This window comes from Accipiter gentilis, chromosome 17 (genome assembly GCF_929443795.1).
Source record: "Accipiter gentilis chromosome 17, bAccGen1.1, whole genome shotgun sequence".
NCBI classification, from domain to species: Eukaryota; Metazoa; Chordata; class Aves; order Accipitriformes; family Accipitridae; genus Astur; species Astur gentilis.
In genome coordinates this window covers 28,335,953-28,350,910 of record NC_064896.1, presented here as the reverse complement: position 1 = coordinate 28,350,910, position 14,958 = coordinate 28,335,953, and the positions used below count along the sequence as shown (strand labels likewise).

General features: G+C 46.0%; 1 protein-coding gene across 1 annotated transcript; it reads left to right on the top strand.

Annotated features, from left to right (window-relative positions):
- The first annotated feature begins 10,280 nt into the window (after window positions 1-10,280).
- Window positions 10,281-14,939, top strand: FTH1 (ferritin heavy chain 1). The gene is made up of 4 exons (XM_049820070.1): window positions 10,281-10,570; window positions 12,432-12,578; window positions 13,467-13,592; window positions 14,600-14,939. Exons 1-4 carry the CDS (start codon window positions 10,460-10,462, stop codon window positions 14,762-14,764), a joined length of 549 nt encoding a protein of 182 aa, XP_049676027.1. The 5' UTR covers window positions 10,281-10,459; the 3' UTR covers window positions 14,765-14,939.
- Window positions 14,940-14,958: the final 19 nt, after the last annotated feature.

Here is a 14,958-nt window from a genome sequence, read left to right as displayed (position 1 = left end):
TAGCCCATAGGGTTTGGTTGCTTTCATAGGTGCTGTTGCTCAATACTGATACTCCTACCTAAGAGGAAAGCAGAAACTGACTGAAACAGAAAGAGGTCTGTCTGATTAGTGTTGTGGGTGATATGGGGAAAGGGGTAGAACTGTTTCCAACCAATTGCTTCTGGAATAAGGCACTTCTGAAGGATTTAGTACAAGAAGAGAAAGTTTCCAGTTGATCTAAAGTAATGGTGACGCTTTCTCTTGCTGTTCCTCAGTCTCTCAGTGCACTGGTGTTTCTTATGCTGGATGTAGCCGTAGAAACAGACAGATTCTCAGTTCCCTTTCTTCCTCCTTTTCAGTCTCTTGAATTTCCAGCTGCGTTCCTAACTTGTCAGCTTTGTTATTGTAGGCCTCTGTGCGGTTGTGTTCCTGTGATGCGACTATGAGCCAGTTTAGGTTGAAGTAGTTTAGGAAGCACTCCTGTCTCCTGTACTGAGCCACTTCTGGATCGAGCTGCTTTTCTGGCCTCTAGAATAGAGCAAGAAGGTATTGAACTCTTCCCACCTGAGGAAGGTTGTGATGACACAGGGCCTTGCAAGCAGCACTGAGCTGACGATGCAAAGGAGAAGAGTTTTCAATAGAAAACACTGAAATGGATGTTCTTTTCTTTGCTAGGCTGACAACTATGGTCCACCCTGTTCATCTTGAAATGTTCACATTTACAGGGAAGGAGGTAGACCCCAGTGACTCCAAGGTATATGAAAAGATGAAGAAAGCAGAGAGTAAACACAGGCTTTTCTTAACAAGTGGGCTTCTGGGCAAATAAAGAAGCTAGAGAAATGGTGGAGATCTTCTGCAGGGACTCGTATGCTGCCCTAATGCTATTCTGTAGCTCAACAGCAGGATCAGCAAATATCATTTGTCTACTGCTTGGACCAGTCATAATTGCTGGCAAAGTATACATGGGTAGTTCTGGTTCATGGGGGATCTTAGATCCAAAATCGTTTTTTAACAGGGCAGTGAGACAGCCTTTTCCTTATCTGTGGATCTGAACTGACTGATCAAAGAGAAGCGTGATAAGACTGGGAGTTAAATAAGCATGAGGTTTGATGGCAAATCCATTTGACCCTTGCTTCTGAAAGTGAGGCACTCGGGATAATGAGTGAGCAAGGGCTGGGGAGCATACTGCTTGCTGGGCAAGGACCTGGACTTGACACAGCATCTTCTCCAGGGAAGCTCTGCTATAGTGAGGGTATAGGGGCAGGGCAAGAAGTAGGAATTGCCGATGTCAGGCAGTCTTTGCTGCTAATTAAGACTCACTATGGCTAGGGATGCAGTCGCTTATGAATTCCAGTAAAAGGCTGGTAGCTTTTTTGTGTGCTCATGCTGACCCAGTTCATACAGCTGAACTTCATTGACAAAGTTTCCTGGATTAAGTAACAATGCTGCAACTGTGGCTTATTTTTCTTCCCAGTCAGAAATTATGTTTTACGTGGTGACCTAAGTAGCATGTGAGTGATTTAGCATCTGAGCCACTCCCTCCACAATCCTGTTATTTTAAGCTGATGTCAGCCTGTTGCTCAATCTGCACCTCCTGACTGGAGAGATGCTTTGTAAGAGAACTCATTACAGCCACTTCCCTTTTGGGCATGATTTAACATCTTCCCTGCTTCTCAGTGTCCTGGCATCTTGGCCAAATTCTAGGTGTTCAGCCTTCGCTATTTCAGCACAAGTCCCTGCCTGAGGAATGGCTGTCTGTGAGATGTCTCCTCGGTGTGTCTCATCTCCATCTGCCCTGCAACACTGAAGGTCCTAACCCTGCTGCCACAGCGTGCTCAGTGCCTCACTGTGTATCACAGACCTGCACTGACTGACCCCTGTGAGCAAGGCTGTGGTTGCCTCCTGTTTTGTTGTTGCTTTTTTTTCTTTCTTGGCTTGCACACACACACACGCACTGGAAACTTTAATTTCATTTGCGGAGGTGTTCTGGTGGGATCATGACAGCCAGCAGAAATTCAGAGGGCTTGTCTAAACAGGAAGTTACATGGACCAAATTAGGCACAGGATTTATAGCCCATGCAGTTTTGGGAACAAACTTCTTGGCCATGGCAGGTGTGAGGAAGCACCCTCTGCTTTCGAGAAGGGTGTACACGAGCTCTTAAAGATCTGGCTGTGGCATTTGAAGCAATTCACTTCTGTCTCTCCCCGCTCTGCTTCCCATTTCTTCTGTTTTCTACCTAGGTTCATGAGCTTGACTGGCTGTAGAGGCCCTGATGAATGCTGAAGCTAGTGTGGGGTAAGCAGGGTGGCTGGAGACAGGGAAAAGAAGCAAATGAGGTGTGTGGGTGGGTGCGTGTGTTAAGTGTCTGTGTGTGAGGAATGCAGTCTCCCCTTTTTGACAGCCTCAGGCTGTGTGAACGTTTCAGCTGCACAGTATAGCTTTACTCTGAGCCTACTGCTGTCCTGTGGGTTGTATCCCTTCACAATGGCTTTGAGAAGCAACCAAGAGCATCAAACAAAAGGCAAGGAGTCCAACCCATGCTAAATAAGCGTGGAGCGGAAACCTTTTTTTTTTTTTTTTCTTGTGGGACTGGAAAGTTCCTGATTTGACCAGTTTCAGTGTTGGTCATCACTGCCTATTTAGACAGGTTTTGGGCAGTGTGGCCATGCATGACTGAGCAAGCCTACACATAACATAGAGCAACTGAGTGGAAGAACTGATTCCTTAGACCAGGCAGAGCATTCCTCTGGCTGTCTTAAACCTGAAATGAAGCTGGCTGCTATCCTAGAAAAGTCTGGGAGCTTTGCAGACTGCCATCGTTTGCTAGCACATGAGACTGATAATAACAGCTTTTAGTGGAAGTATCTTTCCAGCCTGCTGACCAAAAACACAGGGCAGCATTAGCTGATGGCCAAGGTTTAAGAGGCTAGTGGTCTGCCTGGGTTTAATGATTCTTCCTAGTCTGTTCAGCAGAGCATCTGCCACATCTGCTACAGTCTGAAATAGAGGGATGAGATTGCTAAGGAGTTTGTATATTTCTTTCTGTGGCAGCACATACTCCTGTAGCTGCCTTCCCATGTTATCTAGCTGACTGCATGGAGTGGGTGGCCTGTTCTCTAACTGTTTTATTGGTTGCTGACATGTTGTTATCTGTGGGCATGGTCCAACATGTGCTGAGTTGAAGATGATGACTGATACATCGTTCTCGAATCCGATCCTATGTATTGGTATCAAGGTCAGGTCTTGACCCAGTAGAGCCTGTTGACTGTTTTCCCCATTTTATTTCTGTCTGTGTCCAGTTTCATTGCGCCTTTCCCCCCCCCCCCCCAAATGCTGTGGTGGAATAAGTTTGAGAACAGAAAACCAGGTTCTAAGGTCTTGGTTCTCCTTTTGCCCAGTTTGTTCAGCATGCGGGGCAGAAGTGGTTATGGCACAGGGAAAGCAGCAGTGGATCGCTTCCCCACCAGGTACTGCTGGCTTGTGGAAGGAGCTGTGTCCAGCTCATCCAAGGTGACTTTGCAGGGGCAAATACTCTGCGCCTCAAAACTAGCTGGCTGCTCTGCAGGGAGCACACATAGCAGCAGATACAGTTGGAGCCCCTTGAATTGCTTTTAAATATTTTTACGCTGATAGTGAGAGGCTGGACGTGGCTTAGGAGGAAATGAGACCCAGCTGAAAAGGTGTGCAAGTGGAGGTGCGTGTGGAGCCTGCAGAGCTGTGGCTGCATCTCAGCTGCATAAACCACATGGGTGTTTTCAGTGTCCCTTTACAGCATAGCAGGAACCAGCTTTTCCCACAGACTCTCAGAAAACTCTCTTTGCTTTCTACTTGCCCTTGCTAGCCTATGCCTCACCTCTATAGAGGAAATCCCTCCAGTTCTTCTAAGACACTAAGATGATCTAATCTCTTTACTTTCTCTAAATAAGCCATGAAATAAACGAGTTTCTGGAGGGACCTGCTCAACAGCAGCAGTTCAGAGGTGCACCCCCCATCAGCATGCCCTGCTTGAGAGATCATGACATGGCCTGCTGCTTGTTTTTGTGTTGGAGCTGATGCTTTATCGGGCTGACGCATGTTCTTTAAGCTGGTGTTTAACTGCCAGTTCCCTGTAAAAGCTTGTTTCTTCTCATCATGCTTGAAAGCATTTGTCTGCCTGCCCCTTTTTGGGTGGCTAAATGTAAAAGCAAACACCACCTACTCTGGAAGGCTTAATGCTGTATAATGTCTGTTCAAACTTGATGCTACACAAACTGTCAAGATGGCATCTCAGGGATGAGCAATAATTACAAATATGAGCATGCATTGGCAGATGGATAGCCTGGCTTATGGGCACAGGCATGGGACAGGGAAGCTTTGAAAGAGCTGCACGGCTCCACCTCAGATCTGCTGTATTACTGCCTTACTTCCCCTGCCAGCCTCTGCCTCTTGCTGCCCAAGTGCAGTGCCACCACTTATTTCTGCTTGATAACCCTATGGCACCCTGTGGCACTGTGCTGGGAGCATGTGGGCTCCCTGTGTCGCACGTGGGGCCAGGCGTAGTACTGTTAGCGTGCCAACTCCAGCGTGTGTGCCTAAGACGCGCTGTTGTGCATCCTCACAAAATTAACTGATGGCCTCAGCTGACAGCCTGAGGAATAGAGGGGATAGACATATGTTTAAAGTTTGTCTCTGACAGATTCGCAAATGAAACCTCATCTTTAAAAAATGACATCTTGCCTGTGTACCCTACTCAGAATGAAAGCTGCCTGATCATTCATAAAGGCTTGAATACTTACCGGTGTTTTGCAGGGGAATTCAAGTTAGGAAGGAGGTGATTTTTGGTGTATTGAGAAGTTTCCCTATGGTTGTTGATTTTAGTTGGGTGGTTCTACTTGAAAGCGCAGGGGTTTTTCCAGCTTTTCAGTATTTGAGGAAAAAGTTAAGTACAGCAGAAGTAGGGAACGACAATAATACCCACCCCTTGTAAATCTGAGAGGGGAAAAAAGTGGATCACACTACAAGAGGATGATGACAGTATAGCAAATGCTGTGGATTGTGGCCTGTGGTGGAATGTCAACATTGAACTAACTGTGGCTTTTGCAACCTAGCAAATATGTCTTGTGAAAGCTACAGTACGTCCACCTAGTGCACAGGCTGTCACTGGGATCAGAGCTAGAGCGTTTCAGACACAGATAGTGGAGTCAGTCTTGGAATTAGGTTAAATGGGTCTGATACATGCTAGTAAATTCATCAAATTCTGCTTCTGGCCATGCCGGGCAGACAGAATTAATTGTATTATTAACATTGTTCTTACTCACTCTCTTGCCTCTAAGCACATTTTTAGAGGCATGTCAAAGAAAAAAAAATTAATTAAAAGGGTATTCCGAACACTTTAGAGAACTGTAGTCTCTTGTGGCATTTCGTTTAGACTGGCTGTGTGCAAAAATGTTCCAGAGAAGAAAACCTGTAAGACAACTTAGAAAATGTTTGTCTAAAATGGGTTTTATGTTACTAGTCTACAAAATCCTGTAGATTATTTTGTCTTTGGGATTTTTTTCCTATAGCACAACAGCTTAGTGTTCACTTGTCTCCTAAGCCAATTTCCTAGAGTAACTTCAAATATCCTTTGTCTTTCTGTCTTAGGACTGTGTTTCCAGGAACTAGCAGTTCTGCGTAACCCGGTCATTTGCATTCTGTGCTGTAAGTACTCTGTGAAAATGTGTTGCCTAAAACCTGGGTTTCCCACATGTAGAAATTCAGGCACCTAAAAGAAATGACTGAAAAATTTGCACAATGTTTTGCCCAAGGAGCTAGAGAAGGAGTTTGCAGCTAATTGTGATTCCACTTTTAGGATATCTTATAGAACAAGTGGAGCCCAGATGTTTTTAGTCAACGGCTTTCAAAATTCACAGTTGAGATCGGTGTCAAATTTCTAGACACATGATCAACCTTGGAGCCAAGTTTAGGGTTGCTTTTGTGTTTACATAAAAGTCTGTGAGCTGAATTACACTGAAGTTTGTAGGTGGAATGGAAGTTCTCCATAACAAATATTTGACTGGATGCATAGATTATCTTATTTACAGGACTTTGAGCTTTGAAAAAAAGGTTGCTGTATTTTTGTTGACGTAATATTGGAGGCATGTTCAGCTCTCTTGCTCACTGGATTTGGAACTGTTGTTGATTTTTAACTCAAATCTGTTATTATTCTAGGCATTAAACTAGCATGGCAAAAAGCAAGCATTTTAAAGCTAGAGGGGAACTATTTCTACAGGTGATAAATGAAATTTTGTGCATTCCTGAACATTCTGGCTTGTCCACCTACAGTGAGCTCTCTCTGCTCGCAGCAGGGCAGCCCTCTCATTGAAGGTCTAGCTGGATGCCTAAGTCACATGCTAAGTTTTTTGCTCAGGGACTGTATCAGCAAAAATCTGGCTTCTGTTTTGACAAGCTCAGAATTTACTTTGTGCAAATATTGCCCAGTATCTGTGTAAAAGTCATGTTTTCAGCCCACAGTAAGATCACTGCCATCATTTGGAAAGATCATGCACAAGAAGGGCACAGGTAGAGTCAGTATGAATGATATTAAAGTGTATAAGAGTCATGGAAACTTTCCCTTTTTCTAATAGCATACCCTAGGCCTTACCCTATGCAAAGTCTTTGCCAATTTCAAACGCTTTTGCTGCATGGTGCTGTGCATGGCCCTGTCTGCGCAAACTGGCTGTAACCTTGTGTCTTGCCCTCTTAAAACTCACCTCCAGGCTCGGAAAGTAACAACTATTTAGCCTTGGCCCAGGCTGGGACTCCCTCAGACAGACTGGCGGACGCACACGCGCACACACACACAATGTGTGCCACTCTGCTGAGATGTGTGCAAATGGACTCTTGGTGGATTTTTCTGCATCTAGGTCCACCAGTTATCTGACTGAATCATCTTCTGTATATATAGGGAAACATTTCTCAAAGAAGCTTAGATTATTTTTGCACACTTAAATTGTCATCTCCAGCTGTTGTATGAGGAAGCTAAGCATTACTGTCCCTAAATTGTCTGATATTTGAGACTGTGCTCTGTGTATAACAGCTAAGCTGTAAACAAGAGAGCTTGCTCCATTGTTTCTGATGGGATCTTGTCCAGGGGAAAACAGAGATTGTCTTCAACAATTCAAAGCTTGTGTAGGCAGACAATACATTGACTTTTGCCTGTGGGCAGCGTGAAGCATGCCTCTACTTCAGACCAGCCAAGCAGCTGAGAGCCATTATGAATTCAAAGTAATGCTGCTCGTGCACTCTGCCGAGAGGATGGATCAGTCTCTCTCTGGGCAGCTGTGATGTTGTTGTGTAAAAGTGTACCAAAAGAAGTAATTTGGATTACCAGGCTCTTCTTCCTCTATACACCAACATCTTTAATCTACTGGATTTGAATGAGAAAGGCCAGGATCCCCCCTCTAATTTGAACAGTTTAATGAATAGCAGTCAGGCATGCAAATAACTATTAGCTACTAAAAATAATATGATAGAAAGTAGTGTGTGAAGCATTGTCAGATGCAAAAAATGAGCTTGCAGTTACTGAATGTGATCATCATTTGATGTGAAGTCCAGCCCGAGTATGGTAATGCTTTTAGCAGGCTTCTTCCCAAGAATGCTTGTAAATGCATTGTTCAGGAAGAAAGGCACAAGATAAAAGAAGGCTTAACCCAAGCTGTAAGAAAACAGTATGAAATAAAGAGAAAATTAAAACACAATGTAATAGTAGTTCGAGAGAGTCAGTTGCACAGTCAATAGAAAAAGGTCTCGATATAGCTGAACCTAAACTCTTGCCAGACCAGGGTTGCTGAACACTCTTTGTGTTGATCACCAAGATACCATGACGCATGGCTGTAGAACCCAATGTGTCCTGTTCTGGCCACATAAATCTGCTGTCATCAAAGAAAATGCATATTGTGCAACTTGCAATTGATCCAGAAAGCAGAATGTAGGACTTCCCTAATCTTACTGACGTTTAATCATGAGTGGCACAGACTGTCCAAACTACAGAGGAAATATTCCTATTATTAGTGGACTTTTTGCTCAATTGCTTACAAACTGTGCTGTTGCACAGCCTTTTCATGAAACAATGTAATGAGGATTGGAACAAAATAAGCAGCAATTGCTTGCAATCTATAAGCCACTGGGCAACTTTATTCTCATACTTCCAAGTGTGCCTTTGTCAGTCACGGGCAAAAAGGTTAGGTGGAAAGAGAGCACAAACAGCAAACATAACGTAAAAGAAACGGTTTAGTGTTTTGTAGGTTGAAGGTTAGTCTTTCTGGAATACTGAAACATACTCTGCAACAAACTGCCAATGTAGAGTGTCAAGTTATACACGAGTCTGTGCTTCAGGAGGACAACTCCTAGTTTTTGGCAAGCCTCTTCAGCCAAACGCAAGGTTTGTTTGAGGTACCTGCAAGCTGGTGAAAGTACTACAGTATGAAGACAGTAATCCAAGTCCGTGCAGCAGTTACTTTTTTTTTTTTTTTTTTACATAAGCATTTGTGTGGGAGGAGAACAGGAGATTTCAAATGTACCTGGCAGCCTGCTGAAGCGATAGGTATGTCCCACATTAACTTACAGATCTTAATTACTTCTGATGGTTAACCGTCAGAAGCAACAGAAAACAGTAAAACAAAGGAAACCATAGGCTGCCCATTTCCTTCAGGCATTCAGAATGCCTGGAAAAGTGCCATTGTGCTGACATAAGCCTTGCACTGCCCTTTACACACAGACAGACACCTATGCCATCATGCATGGGAAATCACCCATTACCAGGAAGGTTCAAAGACCAAATAAAACTTTGTAGAAAGAACTGGTTAGAGGAAAATTGATTTAATCTGAGTTTACAGGCTCAGTAACTTGTAATATTTCTGATGAATTTCAACATTAACATTGGCTTAGTAAAAGCCAAGATTTTGGGAGCCCGATGATCTCAGTTACGGGATGATCTCAGTTTAAGTAGGATGTTTCTAGGCTTCAAGGTTGCACTTCGAATCGGCTTAAAATTTCAGAAACCAGAAAGTAAGAGAATCCAATGTTTATGGAAAATAAATGACTGCACAATCTGAACGACTATGGTACTATTAAAAGCAGCTGAAATAATCATCTCATTATCAGAAGGCTCAGTTTTTTTCATTTGACCTTTGATTTCTCAATCACTTTATTTGGCATTACATTTGACCTGACTATAGGCTCCTATCCTAAACCTCACCGTCAAGCAAATCGAACATCTGAGGGCACGAAATGTTAGTTTCTCACCAGCTCTCTTGTGTACGATGCCTTTAGTCACCACTGGTGCTAACATCCAGCGTGCTTCCTTCCCCACATCACTAGCAAACACCAAGAGCCATTGCTGCAGCTGCCTGTTAATAACTTGGAGCAACTTTGAAGAGCGATGGTACTGTTCAGCTGTGTTTGTCTGTTCGTGCTTGGTTGGCTCATCAGGCTAAGCAAGGATTTTGCCCTTTACTTAATTACTTCTTGCATTTCTTAGGAGTATTTTTGAGGCAGAATCGAAAGGAGGGCCAGGTCATGGAAAGAAGGAAGTCTGAAAACCCACCGGGTCTCACGGAGTCACCCACTGCTTTACTGGGGTGGCAAGCCAGAGCTGACAGCTGCCATTGACAACCAGCCGAGCTTTTATACTGGTTTCCAGTCCCAATTACCATTTTCATAGTCAGTGAAATGAGAAAAAACCTTTTTATACTGGTTTCCAGTCCCAATTACCACTTTTATAGTAAGTGAAATGAGAAAAAAAAACATCCACCATGGCGTGAATTTCTTCCTTCCCAACGCTGTATTAATTAAGCAGCTCGAACGTTTACCGTTAAGGTTTAAAAGCTCTACACAGTTTTTCATTGAACGAACGCGTCTCGCTGCCCGCAGGGCCACGAGGCGCTTCGCTCTCTGGGCCTCCACCCCAGGCCTGTTCCCTCCCAGTGGGGTCGGGAGCCCCACGCTCTGGCGGAGAGACACCCCCGGCCTCCAGATTTAGGCAGGGACGGAGGTCGGCTAAACCTGGAGGCGGGAGGTTTGGCAGTTTTGGGGTGGAAGGGTCGGTGTCCCCCTCCCTCCCCAAAGGCAGCCCTGACCGGCGGCCACAGTGGAACCCACAGCCAGAGCGCGGCTGTGGGGAAGGGGGCGGAGACACGGGCGGGCCCCGCCCACCAGGGGGCGGATGGTGGTGGGGTGCTGAGTCACGCTGGGCTAGCAGAAGAGCGGCGGGAAGCCCCGCCCCCTCAGCTTTGGCGCGGGAGGGGCGTGGGCGGGGCAGCGCGCGGCACTATAAAATAGCGGGCGCGGAGCCGCCTCTCGGTCAGAGCGCGTCGGCGAGGCTGAGCGGAGTGGGTTCCTGCGTCAACAGTGCTTGGACGGAACCGGCCGCGCTCGGGCCCGCCACCCCCCCATTACTACCACTCCTAGCATCCCCCCCGCCGTCGTACTACCCACCGATTCGCCCCTTCAGGCAGCGCCATGGCAGCTCCCCCTTCCCAGGTGCGCCAGAACTACCACCAGGATTGCGAAGCCGCCATCAACCGCCAGATCAACCTGGAGCTCTACGCCTCCTACGTGTACCTCAGCATGGTGAGTGGGGCGGGGCGGGGGGGGGGGGGACGGGGACGCTCAGGGGCTTTGTCCGCTGTGGGGATAAAGGGAGGGGAGAGGTGTGGGGCCTGTTGGGGGGGGGGTTGGCTTCGGGCCCACCCGGGAACGGTTGTGTTGAGGTGGGGGGGGAGCTTCTGTGTGAGGCCTGCCTGAGGGGGGTGGGGGGCGGTGGGATGAGGGAAGGTTCTCGCGAGGGATAAAGGCGTAGTGGGGGCTGCCGGTCCCGGGTGCGCTCCCCACGAAGAGGGGAGTTCGTTGGTGCTGCTCCGTCCCCGGTTCGGGCTCTACGAGGACCGGCCTGGGCTCCCCACGTACTCCGGCCGAGCTCCATGACCGGCTTGCGGGGGGGGGTTCCCGAGTGCCGGGCGGTGCCTGCGGGCGCAGCCGCTCTTCTCCTCCTCCTCCTCCTCCTCCTCCTCCTCGCCGTTCTCGGCCATCCCCTGGGGGTGGGGCGGCCGCTTGTTTTCTGTAGGTGAGGCCTTTTATTTATCTCGGTGGCGAACTTCAGTTACACGTTAACCGCTCTCTATCTGTTGCCCTTGGCGGACTCGTTATCAGCAAAGCTCAGCAGCTTCCAAGCGGTTCTGCCCTTGGGGCTGGGCTGGATAACAGGAGTTGACTAACCAAGAGGTTGGCACCTTTCCCACAGAGGTTCTTGTCTCTGAGGCAAGGTTTTTCGTTCATAGCTGGTGAAGCGAATCGGTAGGAATCCGTGGTTTCTTGGCACTCTGCTTAACATGTCTTGCTTGGCATGAGACTCCCATTTTAGCCATAGCTGAAATGAGTAACTTTGGTCCAAACAGCAGCTCTGACCTCTGTGCAGGAGACATGCAGGTAACTCGAGACGTTCTAATGACCCTGTAGTGTGTTGTGGCATGTAGGTGTCGAACTGTACAGCTTGCTTCTGTGTTACTATGATGGTCTGAACCTCACCTATGAGTTAAATGTAATTATGTTGGTGGATGATAGTGATACACAAGCACCAGTGTCTAGCCTTGAACCTCCAAGCTGCTGGTTTAAGAGCAGAGAATTCTGTAGTAGTTTTTCTGGTAAATAACTGGCAGTTGATACAAAGCTTCCCATTGAATCCTGTTTAATGGCTCTGACCAAAGAACAAACAAGTTGTGTGATGGCTTCTAACTGCTGTTACAGTTTTTTGGCTTTCAGAAAATATGATCTTGTGTTTGCTGCTGAGTGTGTATTTTAGTTCAGTTTATCTTTTGGTTTTTTAAATGTGATACTAGTTTTTTGTTTTGTGTTGTTTTTTGGGTTTTTTTTTTCCAAAAGTGGGAGGTGTACTTCTCAGTCTAATCCCTGATAAGCCTAGGGAAGCATGGGAGCTTTATTGCAGAGGCACTTTGAAGTTCTTGGCCACCCTTAACTGGTACTGCAAGTTAGAACCTTGACTTGTGATCGTTGTAAACAAACTCAGGCAAACAAAGGGAGCAGGGAAGACTTCTTGAAAAAGGCTTTTCAAGTCAGTTGTGTTTAAGGCATTTGAATGGTGCTCAGAAGGACAGGTGTGTTTGTGGGGTGTGGGGTTTTTTTTTGTATCTTCAGAACTGAACCACAAATACCACTTATTAGTGTCCCTGGTGTTCATTGTAGGGATACAGGTTAAAATTTAATCCCAGTCAGGAAAATCTAACTTGCTACTAAGGGGAGAGTTTTGCCGTGCTGCCTTGCTTTTGTCAGTGCTACTGCGAGTCTTAGCTTGCACTCCAGCCATCTTGAAGTAGGGCTGATAGGAGACATATCTGAAGTCACGGTATGGACTTGGCTTTGTGTGGCTGCTGGAGTGAGGCTTGGGGTTTTGAGCATATGAATTCTTATTTTTCAGTCCTACTACTTTGACCGTGATGATGTGGCTCTGAAAAACTTTGCCAAGTACTTCCTGCATCAGTCCCATGAGGAACGTGAACATGCTGAGAAACTGATGAAGCTACAGAATCAGAGGGGTGGACGCATCTTCTTGCAGGACATCAAGGTGAGGAGTGGAGCTGTGGGTGGTCCTATCTAATGCAGAACTAGACTTGTGGTCTGCCTCCAAGCTGGAAGGGGATGAATTTCGCTGTGCATCCTCTTCCAGAAGGAACAGCATCTGACAGTAGATAGGCATACTGCATTGCTGTGATCTGTGTGGCACTCCGCCCAAAATCTGGAGATGCATAGTAATTTGATAACTTGTGCTGATCAACTAATAAAAAGTACTTCCAGTGTAAGAAGAGGATGCCTAGCCCTAGGTGGTTTGCGAGTAACTAGAACACAACAGGTTCATCTACCTTAAATTTAATGGCAAGAGTCTTCTCTCTAACTGTTTTGTAGAGAACTCTTGGCTCGCTTGCCATGGCAATATGAAATATCAAATTTCCAATTGCTTATTATGGCTCACTACAAGATTTCATAGCACTGTTTTCTTGAAGCTACTTTAATTAGATTATTCAGAACAGCAGAAAGTAAGCTATGTCGTAGGGCCAGTTTAATGCTCTTTGTGGGGAAAACAGCAAAGTAAGTGATGGGCATCTAAGAAGAATTCCCTTGCTTACTAGTAAGTGTGAGTACTTGTAAACTCCAGACTCTGTAGTAGGCAGTCTGACTAGGCTGGCTTGTACTGATGCCTTCTTACTGCTTCATTTCTGAAATTGTGCCCAGTGCCTACTTACATAGGCAGATGTTTAAGCCATTAGGTTATCATGGGAGGAGGAAGACAGTAGCTCTGTTAGCTGTTCTGCGTACAAGACCTCAGAGAACATGCCATGAGGAGAACCTACAGAACAGGGACAGGTCTGGGACTTGGAGCATGCATAAAAGACTTTGCTCCCTAATGGTCTGTGGGTACTTACAGAAAACATGGTTGTGTGCTTTCCCCTTCTAGAAGCCAGATCGTGATGACTGGGAGAATGGACTGACTGCAATGGAGTGTGCCCTGCACCTGGAGAAGAATGTGAACCAGTCACTGTTAGAACTGCACAAATTGGCAACTGAAAAGAATGACCCACATGTAAGTGGATACTGAAGCTGAGAATGTAGCTGTGCAATGGGGGGGCTTGTATGTGTCTAATTGTGTGGGTTTAGGGGTGAGTTGTGTGTCTCTGCTATCCCTAAAGGTAAAGAAAGGGTGTGAACTAGTGGTGTAGCCTTTCCAAAGGGAAGGGCCCAGATGTCAGCCTGTACCTTAGCTGTTTGGTAGGGTTATTGCCACCTTTTTCCAGGAGAACCAGTTGCAGTGTGTTAGGGTGGCTGAGGCCTGCCTTACAGGACAGCGGGTGCATTGCTTTGTTCAAACCCTTCTGTTGCTCTTGGAAACAGAGTGCTCCTGTGAACAGCATTTTGAAGAGAAGAAGTGTATTAAGCTCTATGGAGAATGCTCGTTCCTGTGCGGGATGAGTTCTAACTTTAAACCAATGGATGCCTGTAAGGCCTTTGTCATAAGATTTTGGAGTCACTTCTGAATATTAAAAGCTCTGACACTTCAGAATACAGTGTCTGCAAATACAGGTTTCTTCACAGATGGAAGTTATTGGCAAGGCTGGACTGAAACTTCTTAGTATCAGGAAGAGATTAGCATGTGTCTGAATCAAAGTACTCTTGGAAGTGTCTTGCATAAGTTGGAGGGACTTTTTTAAAAAAGAACATAGCTGGACCATTCTAGAGATTTAAGTCCTCACGGTCATGAATTCAAGTGCTGTGCAGTGGGGGCTTCTGAATATGTTCAGAAACTTTCCTGTTGCTTCTCATAGTGAGGAAGAGAGGGGACTTTGTGAGTTGACATTGTACTGTGGGGTTCTGGAGCAAGTGTGCCTAGATAAGCCTGCCTTACTTTGGTCTTTTTCTGGCATTGTTGAAGCAAAACTAAAGGCTTCTTCCTCTTGGGTATCTTCTGCAGCTTTAAAACTGTTGTTCCTTATCTTTTCCTTTCCTTAGAGAGGGTGGTAGGATTTCAGATGCTGGTTCAGCAGGGTAAGCTGTGCTCAGGCCTAAATTTAAACTCTTTTGTCTCCCTTTCAGTTGTGTGACTTCATTGAGACTCACTACCTGGATGAACAGGTGAAATCCATCAAAGAGCTGGGTGACCATGTGACCAACCTGCGGAAGATGGGGGCACCAAAATATGGCATGGCAGAGTACCTCTTTGACAAGCACACCCTAGGGGACAGTGACAATGAGAGCTGAAGTCTTGCCACGAGCCACCCTGTGGGTTTCAGTGGGACTCCTACTTTACTGTCCAGCCATGCATGCATCTTCAGCTATCTAGATAAACAGTTCTCATACTCTGTACCAAATATCACCCTTCTTTTCTCTTGTGTTTTGTGTATTGCCCTCCATCCAATAAAGTGACTTGGTTCAAGTTGGCTTTTTCTGTTTCT

Bases quoted from the DNA above. Each gene is read 5' to 3' on its own strand.
- FTH1 (XM_049820070.1), top strand. From the start codon at position 10,460: ATGGCAGCTCCCCCTTCCCAGGTGCGCCAGAACTACCACCAGGATTGC. The intron at 12,579-13,466 runs GTGAGGAGTGGA...TTCCCCTTCTAG, and splicing joins TCTTCTTGCAGGACATCAAG to AAGCCAGATCGTGATGACTG. The intron at 13,593-14,599 runs GTAAGTGGATAC...TCTCCCTTTCAG, and splicing joins CTGAAAAGAATGACCCACAT to TTGTGTGACTTCATTGAGAC.